The sequence below is a fragment of the Sitodiplosis mosellana genome, unplaced genomic scaffold, assembly GCF_009176505.1.
Source record: "Sitodiplosis mosellana isolate CC-2019 unplaced genomic scaffold, AAFC_SMos_1.0 Smas_scaffold_6150, whole genome shotgun sequence".
In the NCBI taxonomy this organism is placed as follows: Eukaryota; Metazoa; Arthropoda; class Insecta; order Diptera; family Cecidomyiidae; genus Sitodiplosis; species Sitodiplosis mosellana.
Window position 1 is genome coordinate 1,228,568 of NW_022601391.1, and position 17,445 is coordinate 1,246,012.

Consider the following 17,445-nt stretch of genomic DNA (forward strand, 5'->3'; position numbering starts at 1 on the left):
TTGCCACCCATTGTTTTTCAATTGAAAGTAGGTTCGGGAGATCGCCATACCTCTCTGAAATCGGTTCTGTTCGATTTATACATATAGATTTTTTGCGTTCGCATGCACGAAACGATTGATTAAATTGATAGCTGATTGAATGATTGGAAGAAATGATGGAGCGTATTGGATATAAATTAAGAGAGGTCTGAAATGGGATTGATTGAATAAAAATGTTGGCGAATAGCGAATTGCGAGACTGGGAAAGAGTGGGTGAGAGGGCACGAGCAAGAGTGAAAAAAACGCTTACCATCGATTACAAATGAAACGGTGTATAAATTATTTCTACAAGATTCGTTTTGGCGTTGCGCACCGATTGTGTGTCAATGTGTGCGCGCGCGTGTTTGTGTGTGTGTGTGTGGGGGGGTGTTTGTGCGGAGTGGTATCAAAGCCAAGCGTGTTCAAGTTGCAAACATGTCGGTACTGCGCCACACAATTTCCATTCCATTGTAGCCTTTTCAGCTGACGTGCGAGGAATAAAGTTAAAATTGATTAAGTTTTTGTTCACGAAGCCGCTTTTTTTCCCCAACGCTTTTGTTTTTCCGTTGCCATTTTCGAACGGATGCAAAGATATATTTGGATTTGATGTTGTAGAGAGCTCAAAATGGGTACTCAAATTTTTATTTGTAAAATCCCGATCACCACAGGTGCGCTATAGAATCTAAATCCAGTTCACAGCTTTCAGTGCCACGGGGCATAAATACAAATAGAGTGGAAGAGAGCGAGAAAAGAAGAATGCGCTTCAATTCGACAGTTGTTGCTACTTCACGTAATGTTTAAAATACACACAAACTGTTTTGAAATTGTAGAAAAGATCGGGGAGAGCTGTTTCTATTCAGAATATATCATTCCAAATCGAACAGACCATACCACCAGTTTTTGACGGAAATTCGGCAACACATTCGACTTTTGTCTGTTGGTTTGTTAGTTTTGGGGGGGACGTATTTATATGTGTCACTGATATCTCTATAATTTACACATTTTTGTGCATTGTAATTGATTTCCCTCTGACCCGTTCAGTGCGCAACAGTTTTACAAAACCGTTCGTTCTCATTCCAATCGGAGATGCATAGAAAAACGCTCGTCACTATGTTGGTATCCAGTTTATTTATGCTATAATAATGCAGACAATCGCAAATAATCTGAAATCATATAGCTCTATCTATTTTGTGTAGATGGTAACCCTATATATTCTTGTTGAACAATATAAATCCATGAATAGTGTATGTGTGTATTTGTTCAGGTTACCTGTCCCTTTTCGACTACAGATAACAACTAAAATTATTCAACCGAAAAAAATTAAGCACTTTTTCGAAGATCCTTCGAATAATTCACTATCGTATTATGAAAAAAAAAATGGTAATATTTCAGAGATGATAAAATGATCAAGCGAATAAAGAGCGCAATTGTTTGGAATGGCCTTATATGAAATATCACATTGGGTTCATCATAAACAATATTCCAATGGTAATTACCATTTTTATCCATTATGTAGCTTTTTTTTTCCTTCACTTTTTCTTCGCATTCCGAATGACAAAAACTAAAATGGTACAGGTAACACAAACTAGGGAAAATTCGATTCATTGCGTTAGCATTCTCTAATATTTTTTTTTCGAGGGTCAAAATTCCGGAAAAAAGGATGCTTATTTTTCGCTTCTATATCGTGCCCGCTAGAATACCGCGAGCTGTGATTTATCTTATGCATCATCAAATCGATTTACCACACAATTCGTCTACCGACTTTTCTCCCGCACTCTCTCCCTCTCTCCATCTTTCCATATCTGCCGCAAACTCATTTTCTTACGCTTTATAGTTCATGGAATGCCAATGTTCAGGTTCTTGTGATAACTTACATCTGATGTGCTTGTGTTTTTTTCTGCTCGTAGTTTTCGTTTCTTCTATTTCTGCGGCTTTTATTTACACAAATCGTAATTTATCAACGTTTGCGGTGGCCACGCTTTTCCACCGAAAGTAAACATTTATGCGAAGGCAAAGCATATCAATAGCAAACGCAGAGAACCAGAGAAAATGAACCAACGTTTTACTATCGGGAATTTATGCAGATTTATTTGGTATAAACCAACAGTATCGATGCGATGCGATACGATATGATTGCGGTGACCCTATTCGTGCGTGCAACAGTACATTTCATTGTTCTTCTCTTTCGCCTCATTTTCGGCCTTATTGATTTCTTCTTTTTTTCTTGAAAATTATATTCTCAAATGTGATTTATGATGCAATGAAAGCAAATGTGACAGATGAAGTTAATAAAATAAAATTTATCGACAGCTATTATTTGTTGAACATTTTTCTACGTGGGATATTCCAGCACTGGGGTATTCAATATTGCTTTGGCCATATTTATAAACCGCTTTGTTTTTTTTTCTCCTGTTTTTTTTGTACGAAAAACAAAAACACAAACTTTGCAATTTTCCGTACTACGACAAGTATGAAAAAATATATTTATTTTTATCGTATTTCCATTCAGGCATCGCTACAAAATAATTCCGTCACACTGAATATTTCTATTCCATAATTGTGATGTGTTTGCTATACGGTGAACAAAGTCAGCTGCTCTGAGCTATCGCTTGTCTTAGTTCACTGCAAAGCAAGCGCATTATATTTATCGCTAAAAATTCATCCAACAGAAATTCCATTGATTTGTTTTAAGAATGTGGGGCGGAGCGGAGAAGAAGTGAATTTGGCGAATAAACAAATGATTATTACTATCAAGTGAAATGTCCTCGCCTCGCTTGTGAATTTTTGCCATTTTATTGCTGCTTCAATTTCTTGCATCCATGACTAACTGGTTTTTTGTGCCAGTTGAGTGTCATTAATTCATGATTGGTTCATTCCAGCATTGTTCACTTCATTAAATTTAGACCACCGACTTGAACAACCAAAAAACTAATTTGTTGTTTGAAAAATAAACTAAAACTTCCATTTTTGTTGTATTTTTAATTTGATAACACCAAAAAAAAACTCAAACACTAGGAAATGCATTTCAACGACCCATTTAAACAACGAAAGGAAAAAAGACCGAAACAGATTCAGTCTCATGCGAACGAAATTTGCTGTTGATGCTAAACGGGGAAACATTTTTCGGAAAAATATGTCGTTGCGAAAGTGAAAGAAAAAAAAACACTAACATAAACATCTGTTGAAAATCCGGTTTTACACGAGCAGCTGCAAAGGTGAAAAACGTTGAGAAGCAACGATGTTTTTCTCTTAAGGTCTGGATGACATTTCAAATTATTGTACACATGCATGTATTTATGGACGGAATAGGTTTTTGCAACGCAATGATTTGATGCTTTTTATGCTTTTTGTAAGATTGTTTTGAGGGAAGGCGGTGCAAATAGCCAAAAAGAACGTGGCAAATGGAAAAGTGAATGTGGGGAAAATTGCAAGTAACGTTGGAATATATATGGCAAACACAACTTTTGATATGAGGTGCAATGAAGAAGACCGACCCCAAAAAGACGATAAGAAAGCATGCAACTCATCAGGTAACTTTCGATTTAATGAGTTCCAATGCAGACACAAATTTCACCTTTTTATGATGCAATTCGAAGTAGTAATGAAAATCAAAGCCCTTTGCGAATACACCGAAATGTGTTTGTTCGGTGGATGTGGTTACGTAAGGCGTTAGCGGCGGCAACAAATACGATGATGATGATGGTGGTGGTGGTGATGGCGACAGCACTATGTTTGTGCTCGACTAAGGGCATGTTTAAAAAGTTTCGCCTTTGAAATATGTGGTTCCGACTTTGAGTTTTAGTTGAGAATATTTAATTTTGCACAAGAATTCCTCTGAAACACACACACTCACAATCTTATTCTATTTTCGCCTGCAACATTCCAACATTGTTATCGATCCCAAAACCCTTCAATCTACTGCACATTTTCGTCTAATAATTGACAAGTTTATTTAATGTAGAGAATGGGAATAAGAATGAGAGATGGAGAGAGAGAGAGAGAGAAAAAGCGCAGAGAACCACATAATTAAAATGCATGACAATAACGCATCTTAATGGAATTAATTCGGATAAGTTTCCGGTGCAAGTTTTGGCAGCAATGCCACATTCGAATTTAAATACGCTATTTGATTTTCGACTAAATAGAAAAGGATTAATGATTTTTCAAAAGTGTTTGCTCCTTTTTCGCTCCTAGGGGAATTTCTCAATTCAAAAATGTAGCGATATTAAAGATTTTTGTGGATATTTAGTTGTATGCATATTTTGAAGATAATTGTGAATTTTTGCAGATTTGTTAGATGGCGACTGAATTTTCAAATTCAAGATAGCGTCTGCTGAGCACGTCCGAACTGCCAAATTTTTAACACTCAATACCTATGGATATTTGTAGATGTTTTGAATATAGGCAAAAATATGCCGATTTCAAAGATTTTGGAAGATTTTAAAGGTTTTTTCAATGAAAAATCCCCCTAGTTTTGCTCCCACAATTACGTTCGCTATCGGCAGTCGAGCGCTGTGAAGTTTTGTGAGTGAACTTTTTTTCTGTGCTTTGTCCTAAGCAACACTCATAACTTTAAATGTTGTTTCATATTTTCTTTGAGCTTGAAAACAATTCTTCCGTAAAATACTTACACTTTCTTTCTCTGAAACTCTTGGATAGAAAACTAAAACTTGCATCGGAATTTAATTTGCAAATCTGCTTCTACGCATTGTTATTATCATTATTACAAAAAAAACGTTTTTTTTTTCTCTCTATCAGTTTCATTTTTTTAATCACTTACTTAATACCAGAAGATTTAATTTTAACAACAATGTAAAAAAAAGAGAAATAGTCCGAATCAACGATGGGACTAAGGGAATATCTGAATTCTTAAATCGACTATCGCGCACTAAAAGGCGATTTAAAATCTACAATCATATTTGCATAGAATACTGTATTTTGTGTTTAAGTAAGATATCGCATTCGACCATGTACATTTCGCTGCGATTAAATGAGCATTCGACGGAACGTCACCAAAAGTAAAAGAAAAAACTACATAAAATTACTTATAGACAAAAATAAATTATTATACAACTAATTTTACAATCTAAACGCATTAAATGGAAAACGGAAAATTTGGTGAATGCAAACGAATTTCAGTGGAATCAAATGACAAACCAGGGTAGTAATATAGATCATTGCAATGATGAATTTAATATAAACGGATTTCATGATAAAAGAAAACAACAGCTGGCGTATTGTACTACTGCTACTGCTGCTGCTGCTGCTGCTGCTGCTGCTGCTGCTGCTGCTGCTGCTACTCATGACTTAACCGTCTACATACACCCGCATGCTTCAACAACCATATTGGGGAGCGTCTTTCGTGTGGCCGTTGAGTTGTTTTCCATGTAAAACAGTTGCAGTGATGAAAATTGGGTAGCCGTACAGCATGGAACGAGTTCAAAGCTTTTCTCTCGGTTGTGTGATGAGTGATTTCGTAACATATTCTGTGTGTTTTCGATGAAAAATTGCCGGATTTGCCAGGAGTGAGCGGTCGCCAATTTACAGTAGAAACAAAAAAAAAGAGAGACGAGAAAAAAAAGAAATAAATAATAAAAGTGAAACAAAAACCTTGTCGTGTTTGGTCCATCTTATATTTCGTATGTCAATCTGTGAATGAATGTGTTTATGTGTGTGCATGGGGTTGAATTTATAGGGCGAAAATAACGTTCTCATGAGAAATTTCTTTTCATCTTTGCTTTCATACACTGCATACAGGTCAAACATACACGAGGTATATTTCAAAAAAATGTGCGTATCCATGAATTTATTTCATCGTATTCGTTGGATTAATCAACCGAAATGAAAACAATGAGCAACAACAACATGAACGGAATATGCTGTATCTGCCACTGTTCTGAAGTCATTGTGACTGTGTGTGTGTGTTTGAAAAGGGCGCACAAAATGCATAAAAACAATGCTACACCATTAAAATACAATGGCCACGGCCAGAAGCAACAATAATAAATGATGAAAAAAAAGCGGTAGGCAAAGCACACATTCAAAATGAAAACCAAACGTTCAAGCATTAAATCTAAAAAGTGTACAAAACAAAGTGGAGCAAGAGGATGAAAGAGAACGAAAAGATGCAAAAGAAAAATGCGCCAACATCAGCAAAGTGAAAACTTACCCGGACAAATAAGTGGTAGTTGCTCGCGTCGGATGTGATTGTAGCGGCCGATGCACATGATCCGCGGCAGAAGTACGCATCATAGCCAGCCGGGTGTAGGATCCAGTCATTCCAACCGATTTCAGCGAATGATATGTACAATTTATCACGGCAGCACTCTGATACGCCGGGCGAACAATTAATGCTACGCCGTTGTCGTTTTATGGTTTGGCTGGATGTTGTGTTTACAACGATAAACGGTCGATAACCATAGTCCAGCGAGAATAAATCCACTGTTGGATGCTCTTCGCACGTATTGCACGAGATGTCAATGACGTGATACAGATTTTGGTATTTCATCCAATTGCGTATGGACCATGTGAAATCAATTTTGCCCCAACCTTCTGCAAAATCGAAGCGTCAACGAAACCAACAGCAACGGAATCAGCATCGGCAGCAGCAACAGTGGCACAAAACCGGGGAAAATGAAACAAATTTTAAATTTATATGAATGAACGTGATTATAATTCAATAAAAGAAACAAAAATATATATGTTGTAAATTTAAATGGGCGATCGAAATTGTTACTGGTCATGGGATACGCAATGCATCGAATCTTGTATCTTTTCTGACCACGGATGCTTCGATGCCTTTTGGCTATACACATTTTAAAATGCATAACGCGGGCACATTTCGAACATTCGTTCGATAAAAACTTATGCAAATCACAAACATTGTGACTACAGCCATCGTCTCCGTTCACATTCGGGTGCGATGCAAAAATATTGATTCCGAAAACAAATGACAAAAAGCATAACGAGCACCAATGAATGTGTACACACAAACAATTCATTTCGGTTGTTAATTTCGCTGTCGACGCGTTGTCATTTGTGTGCAGGTTTTTTTTTAGCGATCTCTTGATAATTGCAATCACCAAAATAAATACACAAAATAATATTGTGTGTATGTGTCTGCGTATGTTGTATATGTTATTCTCCTCGGCCATTCTCGCAGAACGTGAGCGATTGTTTTGCTTTGGCTGGAAGTTTGTCCGGTGCTTATTTGTGTAGCACGCTCTGGAATTCGTGTGGCAAACGAAAGAAACAATGTTATCATTAGCGCGAGTGCAAATTTAATTGGCATCGACACTGTCAATGATAAAATCTATTTCCTGTCTCATACGTCGGTCGCACCGAATATTCCAAAATTAACATTAAAATTCATCACCGAGTTGATTTAATGCGGAACGCGCGCGCCAAACCATCGTACCCAGTCATTATTTGTTTAGCCAATCCAATTGTGCCAACAACATTTGGCTCAACATTCTCCACAACACATCCATTCATCCATCCATCCAAATCCATCTATATTTATATACATACCTGAACTGTTTGCATAGTGAATGGCGAATGGTTTGTTGATTTTTTTCGAGTCCCAACTTTCGATTTCGCTGACCAAAAATGATTGCGCTTCATTAGCATTTGGATCTGGCTGTCGATAAACCCATAGTTCAGCTGCATCAACATCATTATAATCAATGTCGGCCGGTATTTCGAATGTGAAGCACATGTACGATCCGAAATTTTCTACTCCTTTACATTTCTCATTATCTGCATGCGCGCACACGCAATTCCAAATGGCCAAAATGGAGCACATCATAAAAAAAAAGAAAAAAAAGACAGAGAATAAATTTTTAATTGAATGCAGAATAAAAAAAGAATCCGAAATAATAATCGTTTAGTAGATTTTCGTGTATGAAGTTAATTGTATTTTGATCGTATCAAATGACAATCGACGGAAATGATGTCGATTGTGATACGGTGAATATTGATTTTCGGGCATTTATTATTGATAACGATTTTGTAAAGCTTGAACGACTTTTAGCACTACATGGAATGTAGGCTACTGTAGTGATTTTTTTTACGAGAAATTTTTAAGACTCTTTAGGCCCTTTTTTTGGACCGTAAACTAATTCATTTTAATATCCATATTTTTTATTTCAAATGAAGCAATTACGCCTAATTGCAAAAATGAAATAATATCATGTAAACGTAATTCAATTATGAGATAACTCAAAAAAAAAATTTCACACTTTTTTCGTTGCCAATGTGAAATAATGTATGATGACCGTTCACATTGAACGTACATTAAAACCATAATTGAAGAATACAATTTTATCATATAATTGTTAACAATATTATAATGATTTATAACAAAAACTTATGACACAGACATTTCCAACACCACCCAGTTAACTTTGTCGTCTTCAGAAAATATTACGTCCGTTGAACAAAAAGTATACTATCAATAAATCTACATTCCATGTAGTGCTTACGATGATAATTTGATGTGAAACATCAAATTAATTAAACCCCTTGAATTTAAAAGCTTCAAGAACGCAGAGCGGAGCGGAGCGACGATCTGCGGTCTTGTTTTTCTTCTGAATTTTCGTAGTATTATTTTGGATGGCAATCAAGTGGATTGGTAGCAAATGGCGGCTACATTTGCTTAATTCTCCGCAATTTAGCCAATAATTAATTAACTATAGTTGTGAACGATAAACCACATCGTCAACTCGAAAACTGATTACAATCCGCTTAAGTTTTGAATTTAGACGCTTAATCGGTTGATAAATTATGAATAAAAGTGGAGCTACAAACGAACAGAAATGTGAGATATAGAATTGTAATACTAATGCAGACATAGAGCGACGTAGAAAAAGAGCGAGCGAGCGAGCTAATGCGATTAGAGTTTCAAGTTTTGAACCTTCATTGATATGTCACGTCATTCGAGTACTCCCAATGATCATCATATGATTTAATAGAATTGCCGCTCCTGATAACAACAACAAAGCCAAGCGCAAATTGCACAAGTGTTTCCGTGTATACATTCGTTTTTTGTTTGTTTGTTTTGTGACCATCTTTTTCAACCTATACGCAATGCTCATCAACGAAATGTGATATGCAGCAGAGTAGCAGCAGAAACGTCGTCGATTGCTTATCTTGGCCGTAGTTTTCGTTGTTGTTGTTGTTGTTGTTGCCATCGTTGCCGTCGATTCCTGAGCAGAAAACACGATTCAAAATGATAAATGCGAAAAAGAGAACGTGCCTTCGGGAGTATAATAACGTCTAATTGAAGCACATACACTGTGTTTGAACTTCTGTCGTGTGGCTATGAGTAATTTTCGTTAGAAAAAAGCACACACAAACACGAATACACTACAATACCGAGCATAGAATGAACAGAATACAGATACAACGTCCAATTTTATTGAGAAAGGTAAAGGTTTTTTTTCCTTCATTTTTCTCGGACGTTTCTCTCTTCCCAGATCCGTGCGTTGTGTGTTGTCGGGTACAAAGTCGAAGACAACAATGCGACTACTTCATGCGACTACTGGACCTTCGAATGTTTACGCTTCAAAAGAGCCGTTTGTTATTTGTTTACAGAGAAGTGGTTAACAAAACTCTCTCTTTCAATTTCAATGCTCTCTTGTGGGGAAAACGTTTCGGTTACTTTTTTCAAGCCCTACCATTCTTTTGGCTAGAATGTGTCGAAAACGAGAAGGAAAAACTCAAAGAAAAAACGCACCGAAATGAAGGAGCATCATTTTTGTCCAACGAAAATTGAGCATAGAAAACGGACTATTTTGAATACAATAGCTGCATGCTCATCTCATTGCTTGCTGATATCAGCTGACCTAGTCTCCGGTCTACAATCAATACTTCAGCATTTCATTTCATTTTTTCCCTTTTGATAAAAGAAATGTGTATGTTCAACAATCATAATGATTTGTGTGTTGATATTTTCTTTTTGTTTCAGTTCAAAAAGCCATTCAAATTCGTTTCTTAAAGTAAAATATTGCCGTTATCAGTTCAAGGTTCGTCAATCAATTGTGTGTATGTGAGCGAGCTTGATTGGATGATTTGTGAGTTTGGTTGCAGATTCTAAATATACATTTAACATCCATCGAATCAAATGAGTTTCAATTAGTTTGTATTCGTCATGTGTATGAAAATAAAAATGCGAATATTCAAAGATATTTCGGATGATTTGCGGGAGAGTATGCGCGCTTCATACGCGACTTCATACAGATGATTTGGGAGTGTATTGGTCGACGGTGGTCTTGATAAAAAGTACGGTTTTTGGGGTTTGTTTGTAAACAACTTCCTTACACACTCATAATATTTGTGCTGGACGATGTTCGTGTCACAATCGATTGTGTTCACATCTAAATACAATTCTTAAATTATGAATTTCAAGAATATTCAGACCAAAAACGACCATCGACTCAAATATCAAATAGACACATTGGCAAATGAATTCTCTTACTTTCTCTCTCTTCCTCTTCTGTCTTGTGTATTGATCAGTCTAATGGTTTTAGAATATGTATAGTTTGCGCCGTTTTAACTTGTGTATGCCCGCCCAGCACTATATATATTCAAAATACTATACAAATGTCGCTCTTGGCATTTCTAAGTACATAAAATAATATCAATTTGATTGTTTCACGTCGCACAAGCATGATTCCCATTCGACAATGTGTAAGCGTTATATGTTGGACTTTGTACTCGGGCAGACGGCGGCAAAAAAAACATATTTAAAAATCCATACACTACAGATCGAAACCGAAGAACGAAAGAGACAACAACTAAAACAAAAACAAACCACGACACACGGGAAAAAAAACGGCGACCCATGAAATACGAAACGAGGCGAGAAACGACAGAGATAGTAAGCTTCAGCAAACAAGAATTCGAGTCCAGAATCAGAACAGAAAAAAAAGTAATAAACGATTAAAATGTATTTCACTGAGTCCAATTCAAGCTAGAAAAACATAGCAAAGACCGAATATTGCATTTTATGTGCTGGTTAGATGGAAAAACGCTGCAATCATTCGTATTTGATGAATGCTGTATCGATTGCATCGAAAAGAATGACGAAAAATAATAATATTGAGTAGTATAAAAAAATGAGTTGGATTCGCTTTTGATATGTTGTTGTGATAAATGTGATAGAGAAGTGACACGTTATTCTCTCTTTCTCTCTGTCTCTTCTGGACCGTATTGAGAATTGAATTTTATCAACATCGACAGCCGCTAATTTAAGCGTTACAATAAATAATCAGATGTTGTTTATGCACAAAAGCCCGTACATTTCATGATCATGATGCGGTCACAGTTCGTACATCGTTTTAGTTATTAATGCAATGCGGCTATGTGTTGGGCGCGTGCGTGCGCGCGGCACCAACGTCGGTCACAGTCGCACATTTGGAGTTGCCTCACACTCTCATTAATAAATAGGATAAATTTAACGATATGCGGTTTATTTTTTCTCTCTCTCTCTCTCTCTCTCTCTGTTCGGTTTTTCGATGCGAGCACTCGGTCACAACGTGATTGCATTCGTATTCGAATGACGTTCGCTCTTTCAGGCGCCGATTACTGTTTTATGCCGGTTTATGACAGAGTTTTGTTCAGAATGGCATTATTATTGGAAGAAGCTACGTGCACACACACTACTGCAACCGAAACACATCAAAGTCAATCAATATTCTTTCTTATGCAAATTTTTCTCCAATCATTATGGATTATAGATTCGACCCGAAAAAAAACAACATAAATTCTAAGATTTTTCGTGTGTCTGGTATCAACGCTTATTTTTTTTTCTATCAAAATCGGTATACAAATATAAACACCAAGTCGTTACGATGATAAGCCATCGAAAGCAAAAAAAAAAAAAATAACGACACGAATTTCTTCTGATAAGAGCAAAACATCACAATCGAATCGAGTGATCCATAGTTAAAACAGAGCTCAACAACTCAATAAAATTGACCCAAACACCAGATTTTTTTTCTCCTCCTAGAAATGAACGTAAAAACGAACACCAATTTATATACATTCACAATACAATACAATTATTGCGAATGTTTATCAATTGTATGGATAAAAATGGCATTTTTCAACCGGATGTCGATTGTTGAAAATACGACAAAAAAAAACAACGTTTGACGAACAATTCATAAATGTTATCATTTTTTAATTTGGACAATTCTTGTTGTTCGTATTTGTTGCATTGAGCGATGCATTGTCGACCGAATGCATTCGGTATGGTGTGATTTTTTTTCCCGAACTTTTTTTTCCCATGCCAAAGGAAACAGATGAGGAAGAAGAAAGGGAAAAAACATCGGAAAAATATTGTGGCATTCACATGGCTTTCCTATTTATGTCACGTACTACATAATACATTTACAAATATGGCGCACACTCCCATAATAACCATAATTAACCTTTATAGCACCGTTGAGCTGTGACGATGATAATAGATCCCGACTGAAACCATGCACAGCACACCATTGAAAAATGCATGAATGAAAATGTTAAAAATTTTAATAAACCAAAACAAACGGACAAATGCGAATATATTCGCGAAATTTCACTAATGACCGCAATTTTTGCACAATTTAATTAGTAAAACACAAGCATATTTAGGTAATCGCTGGGCTTGTTTATATTTAATTTTTTTTCCTTTCGTTTTCGTTTTATGTTTTTCTTTTTGAACAAATGGGCGATGGTAATGTGCACCATAGGTACCATAAGAATGAATTCAAAAAAAAAATGTAAATGGAATTTAAAATATGCGTCTACGTTCGGTTTAGCTACGAGTAGTTTTTTCTTCTTTGTTGAGAGAATGGTTAAATTTCGGTTTAGCTACTTACCCAGCTTGAGGAAGATGATTTTCTGTGTAGTTTTTCCATAAAATTGTTCGAATGCGTGGTTTTGTTGCTCCTCTTCATCCTCGGGGAATATCATTGAACCTTCGGCAACGGGTCGAGGTAAATTGGCGGTCGACACATTTGGCCGTTCGGTCATCCGTAGCTTTTTTAATATTTGATTTTTTACATATTCAATTCGTAATTTGGTCAATTCCTCTTCAGTCATCCGCAATTCGGGGCGATTTTGACACTTTGGGCAATTCACCTTCTGATTCAGATGATGCATTTTTTCGAGCATTTGCTGCTCATCGAAATGCTTTTCCGATTTCTCATCAACACTCTTGACGGTTTGCCCCAAGATATGCCACTGCAAGAGATGGAGAGAGGAAAAAAAATCCTCGTTAAAAAATTCTCACAATGAGAAATTACATGCTATTCCGAATATGTCGGAGATGTAGAGAAGGTTTGTTCAATTTAATCGTTAAAACGGCTATCCAAGAACAAAGTCTCGCACGACAATTCAATTTGGAAAATATTTTCTTTGCCAAACGTTCGAGATATTGTGCTTGTTTCTATTGAAACTTTGGAATGGCTATTTTGAAAATTGAAATATTCCAACAGATACAAGGCGAGAGAATGAACCGTATTCCCGTGGATTCTTTGACTTTTTTTTCTAAACTGGAGTCGAATATGGTGAGCGCCCGTTCAACTCTGAAATATTTGTTCAAGACAATAACAACAACAAAAAATTACCATATTTGGTTGTGTGTGGCCGATTTCAACATCGTTGTGGTTGCCAGCATCCACATGATGATGTTCTTCGGCCTGGTGATGATGTGCATTGTGGTTGTGACGATGGTTGCTGTTGTGATGCTGATGATGAATTTGTTGGTTGTGACTGTGTCGTAAATGATGATGTGGCGGCTGTTGATGCTGCTGCTGCTGCTGCTGGTGGTCTCCACTGTGATCGAACACTTTAGCTAAATAGAGACCACCGCCACCGCTGCCACCCTCGATATCATTTACAACCATCGAATTTACACAATTTTGAGGAACTTGAGCATGCACCAGGCATATTATGTACAATGAAAGAAGGAATCGATTCATGTTCACTGTGGCTTGCATCATTCTATTGGATTACTAATTTTTGATTGAATTCAAACAAATGTATTTTCTTTGAATCAGTCGGAAGCGCGTTTGCTCTCCGCTTGATTTAATTTTATTTCAACTTGTATTGTCTTAATTGAGTTTGCTCTGCAGAGAATTCAACCCCCTCTCTCTCTCTCTCTCTCTCTCTCTTTCTTTCTTTCTCTTTGTTTCGTTTTTCTTCTTTTAAATCACAATTTGCTATCACTTGACTAAACGAATGAATCTGTATCACAAGCCCAAATTCATATCCAAACCAATCGATTTTGTCGGAACCATACGGTCACTGTTGTTCTTAAATATGATGACATTTTTTGTTGCCACAAATGTGTGAAAATGAAATTTTTCTAATCGCGTTTCGCACACGATTCGCTTGTTTTGTTTGGATTCACCTGACTGAATGGTAAAATATCCATTGATCAGACACACGACACAGAATCCATTCGAAAACGAATAGAAAAATGTTCATCACTTGTTTCATTCGAAAAAACGTTGTAATTTGTTGTGGAATCAGGTCTCGGTTTCAAATAAATTGGCAATCTTTGCCACTGTCCGATTTAATATTTTCGAGGAAAAATAATAACCGTTTTAATTTGAATATTTATTTATTTTCAAGTCAAATAATTTCTTTTATGATATAATTTCAAAAACTCGCCGCATTTTTGACGTGTCTCATTCGTGAAACAATTTTGCGGTTTATTTTGTCTAATTCGGTTGAAACGGTCCAATTTCTGTTGGATTTTAAATAAAAATTAAACGCCGTTTTATTTACTGATGATACGAATTTGCTTCGGAAAAAACAAAGCGATAATTTCCGATACAAACACAAACAGAAGAAGAATGTGTTAGCTTTGAGCTAGGAGAGCGCTTAAATTCGACAAACTGCACCAAACGACTGATCGTTAGTTAATGAACTGCTTTAAACATTACATCGGATTCGAATTCGTAGAAAGGATGAGAGTTGAAAAATCGTTGAAAATGATCGGGCAGCACACGGAAAGTACAGAAGAAAAAAAAACACAACAAAAGTAAAAACATACTCACACATAGCGCTCAGCACACAACAAGACAGAGACAGACGGACAAGAGACAGAAATAGTATTTGTGTGCGTGTGTGTGCGAAAGAGAGAGAGCGAGATGGGGAGAGAAGAAAAAAATTCAAGCAAAAAAGAAAAAGTGCTGTTACTGCCAACAAACTACATACAGTGTTTACACTCTAAACATTCGGTGCCTCTGTGGTCGCTGCTCAAGCTCATTCATATAAGATCACTGTGTTTATGGACACGCGCGCGCGTTCGCGCTCGCATACATTTTATTTTTTTTCATTTTACACTCCGCTATGCGGCGAGATCGCACGAGCGCCAGCTATGTCCCAATGTTCTTTTGACGATTGTTTTGTTGTAATTGTGATCGCGTGCGCATATTACTTTATGATTCGACTATTTTCTTTTGCTTGTCATTTTTCCTCGTCTCTCTTCGGTTGCGTTTTTCATATAAGCCCGTTCATATTACGAGGCACGTACACACGACGCGATTCTTCTGCATGCTAAATTGGTAACACCGAGGTTGATTCGCATCGCCAGTGTGTGTGTGTGTGTGTGTGTGCATGTGCGCGCACGTAACAGGTGAAAATGGGAAAATCGGAATGCACATTTCATGTAAAGGAATGTTTTCTTCGCTTCAAACATTCAACATTGCATCAGCTGAAAAGCGTGATGGTCAAAAATGATCGTACGAAAAATTCAACTAAAAATGACTAGTGACTGAGTTAAGGAAAGATTGTTTGGATCGTAATGACGACAAATTGTCAATTGAATGTGTGAATTTTGATTCATGTCCAAAGAAAACAATGAATTTGACGGTTACAGCCCGTTTTTTTTCCACATTTCGTCGGACCAAAATGCGGCTCATCGCCACGCAGTTTTCCGCTGATTACGGCTTATAGTAAACACAGTATATTAGCGTATGCAGTTGGACTAGGTGATAGGCTGAAGTGTATGTTTGCCATTGTTGACAGACACACACAAACCGTGAATGCGGATTTGCTTTTTTGTCACTATGGAATTGCTTGCATGTGTCTTTTCGTTTCGGTTTTCTTGTGCATTTGACCGATTTGTACGAGATCGTAATGGTATCGGAGACGTGCGTTTGTTCATTCGTTTGTTGACCATTCGCAACATTATAGACGATGCATGTGACCGTCTTTGTCTGTTGCAGTATAGCTGTTGCTTGTCAATGTCTGTGCTCGTTCGCCACATGTTAGACACACCAACAATCAAGTTAATACACATTTGCTGACGCAATATCTATCCAACGACTTATCATTCGTTTTGTTGTGGTTTGCTTACTCTGGCTACTGCGGCTGCTGTCGTTGCCGCCGCTTCCATTGTCGTCGTCATCGTTGTCGTTGTTGTTGTAGATTCTCTCTTTCATCGTTTTACTATCGCCTGTGTTTAATCTATAGTTATTGTGTGTTGAACTGGTTATTCGATTGTGTTGGAATGTATCGTTTAGCTGCTAACGCATTTTTTTTTCAAAACTGTTGGACTTTGATCGTTTTCGATGGCTGTGGGAATTTCTCGTGTATTTTTAGAGGGCGACAATTAAATTTAGTTTGAAGCCATAGTTCATTCTCTTTCTCTCGCTCACTATCTCTGTGTGTATGTCCGTGTTCGTTGTTGTCTATACACGATGAGAACGAGAGCGTATGTAAAACAACGGCACTGCACAATTGCATGTGTGCTTCACTGATACGAACATTTGAAGTGTGGGGCTCGAATTTCGGCGAACCGTTTTAATTTATTCATATGAAGTGGTCGTCTTATTTGAGAGAAAAAGAGCACTCAATAAACTGCTTTTTTTTCTTTGTCAGTCATTCGGTTACACTGAACTGTATGCAGTCGGCTAATTACGCTGGCCAGTAATACCAATATCATTTGTTGTTGGATAGAATCATTTTTTTCACTATCCGAATTTGGCGAGTATTGTGTACTGTTTCTCGTGCCTCCATTCCGATTATATATGGCAATGGCTGATAAGAGGTCATGCAAAACTGATTTCAAACTTCAAAGGCACAAGCAAATAGTTTCTCGACGATAGTCGGAATTTCTGAAAATGAATCGTCAGGGGCCTTTGCGAACGAAACAAAATGAAATGTTTCGTTTCGGAATGCCATTCATTGATCACTTTTCGATCACGTTGTCGGTCGAACTGTCGAAAAAAGTCGTCGTAAGAAACGGCAACAACACATCCCGGCCCATCAAATTATATCAATGATCTCCGTCAATTGTATTACAATTCTGTAAGAATGTTTTTGTGCGGAGAAAATGAGCGAACGCATACCAGTGTCAATGCTAGTGCTAGTGCGAGCGCAAGTGTATGTATGACACAAAGACGAACAACCCAATGTAAACTATCTTGT

At 37.0% G+C, this 17,445-nt stretch overlaps 2 protein-coding genes across 6 annotated transcripts in view; one reads left to right on the plus strand and one right to left on the minus strand.

Annotated features, from left to right (window-relative positions):
* Positions 1 to 17,445, plus strand: part of LOC129574023 (zwei Ig domain protein zig-8) — a 135,373-nt gene that overhangs the window by 92,509 nt on the left and 25,419 nt on the right. The gene's annotated exons all lie outside the window — the stretch shown is intronic.
* LOC129574022 (growth/differentiation factor 8-like) lies at positions 4,756 to 16,264 on the minus strand. Of its 2 annotated transcripts, XM_055455299.1 has the most exons (6): positions 13,632 to 14,925; positions 12,882 to 13,245; positions 7,549 to 7,776; positions 6,188 to 6,570; positions 5,306 to 5,504; positions 4,756 to 5,269 (listed from the first exon to the last, which is right to left on the minus strand). In XM_055455299.1, exons 1-5 carry the CDS (start codon positions 14,004 to 14,006, stop codon positions 5,334 to 5,336), a joined length of 1,521 nt encoding a protein of 506 aa, XP_055311274.1. In that variant the 5' UTR covers positions 14,007 to 14,925; the 3' UTR covers positions 4,756 to 5,269; positions 5,306 to 5,333. The 2 variants fall into 2 exon arrangements, with proteins under 2 accessions (XP_055311274.1, XP_055311275.1); XM_055455300.1 differs by having other exon boundaries at positions 4,756 to 5,504; positions 13,632 to 16,264.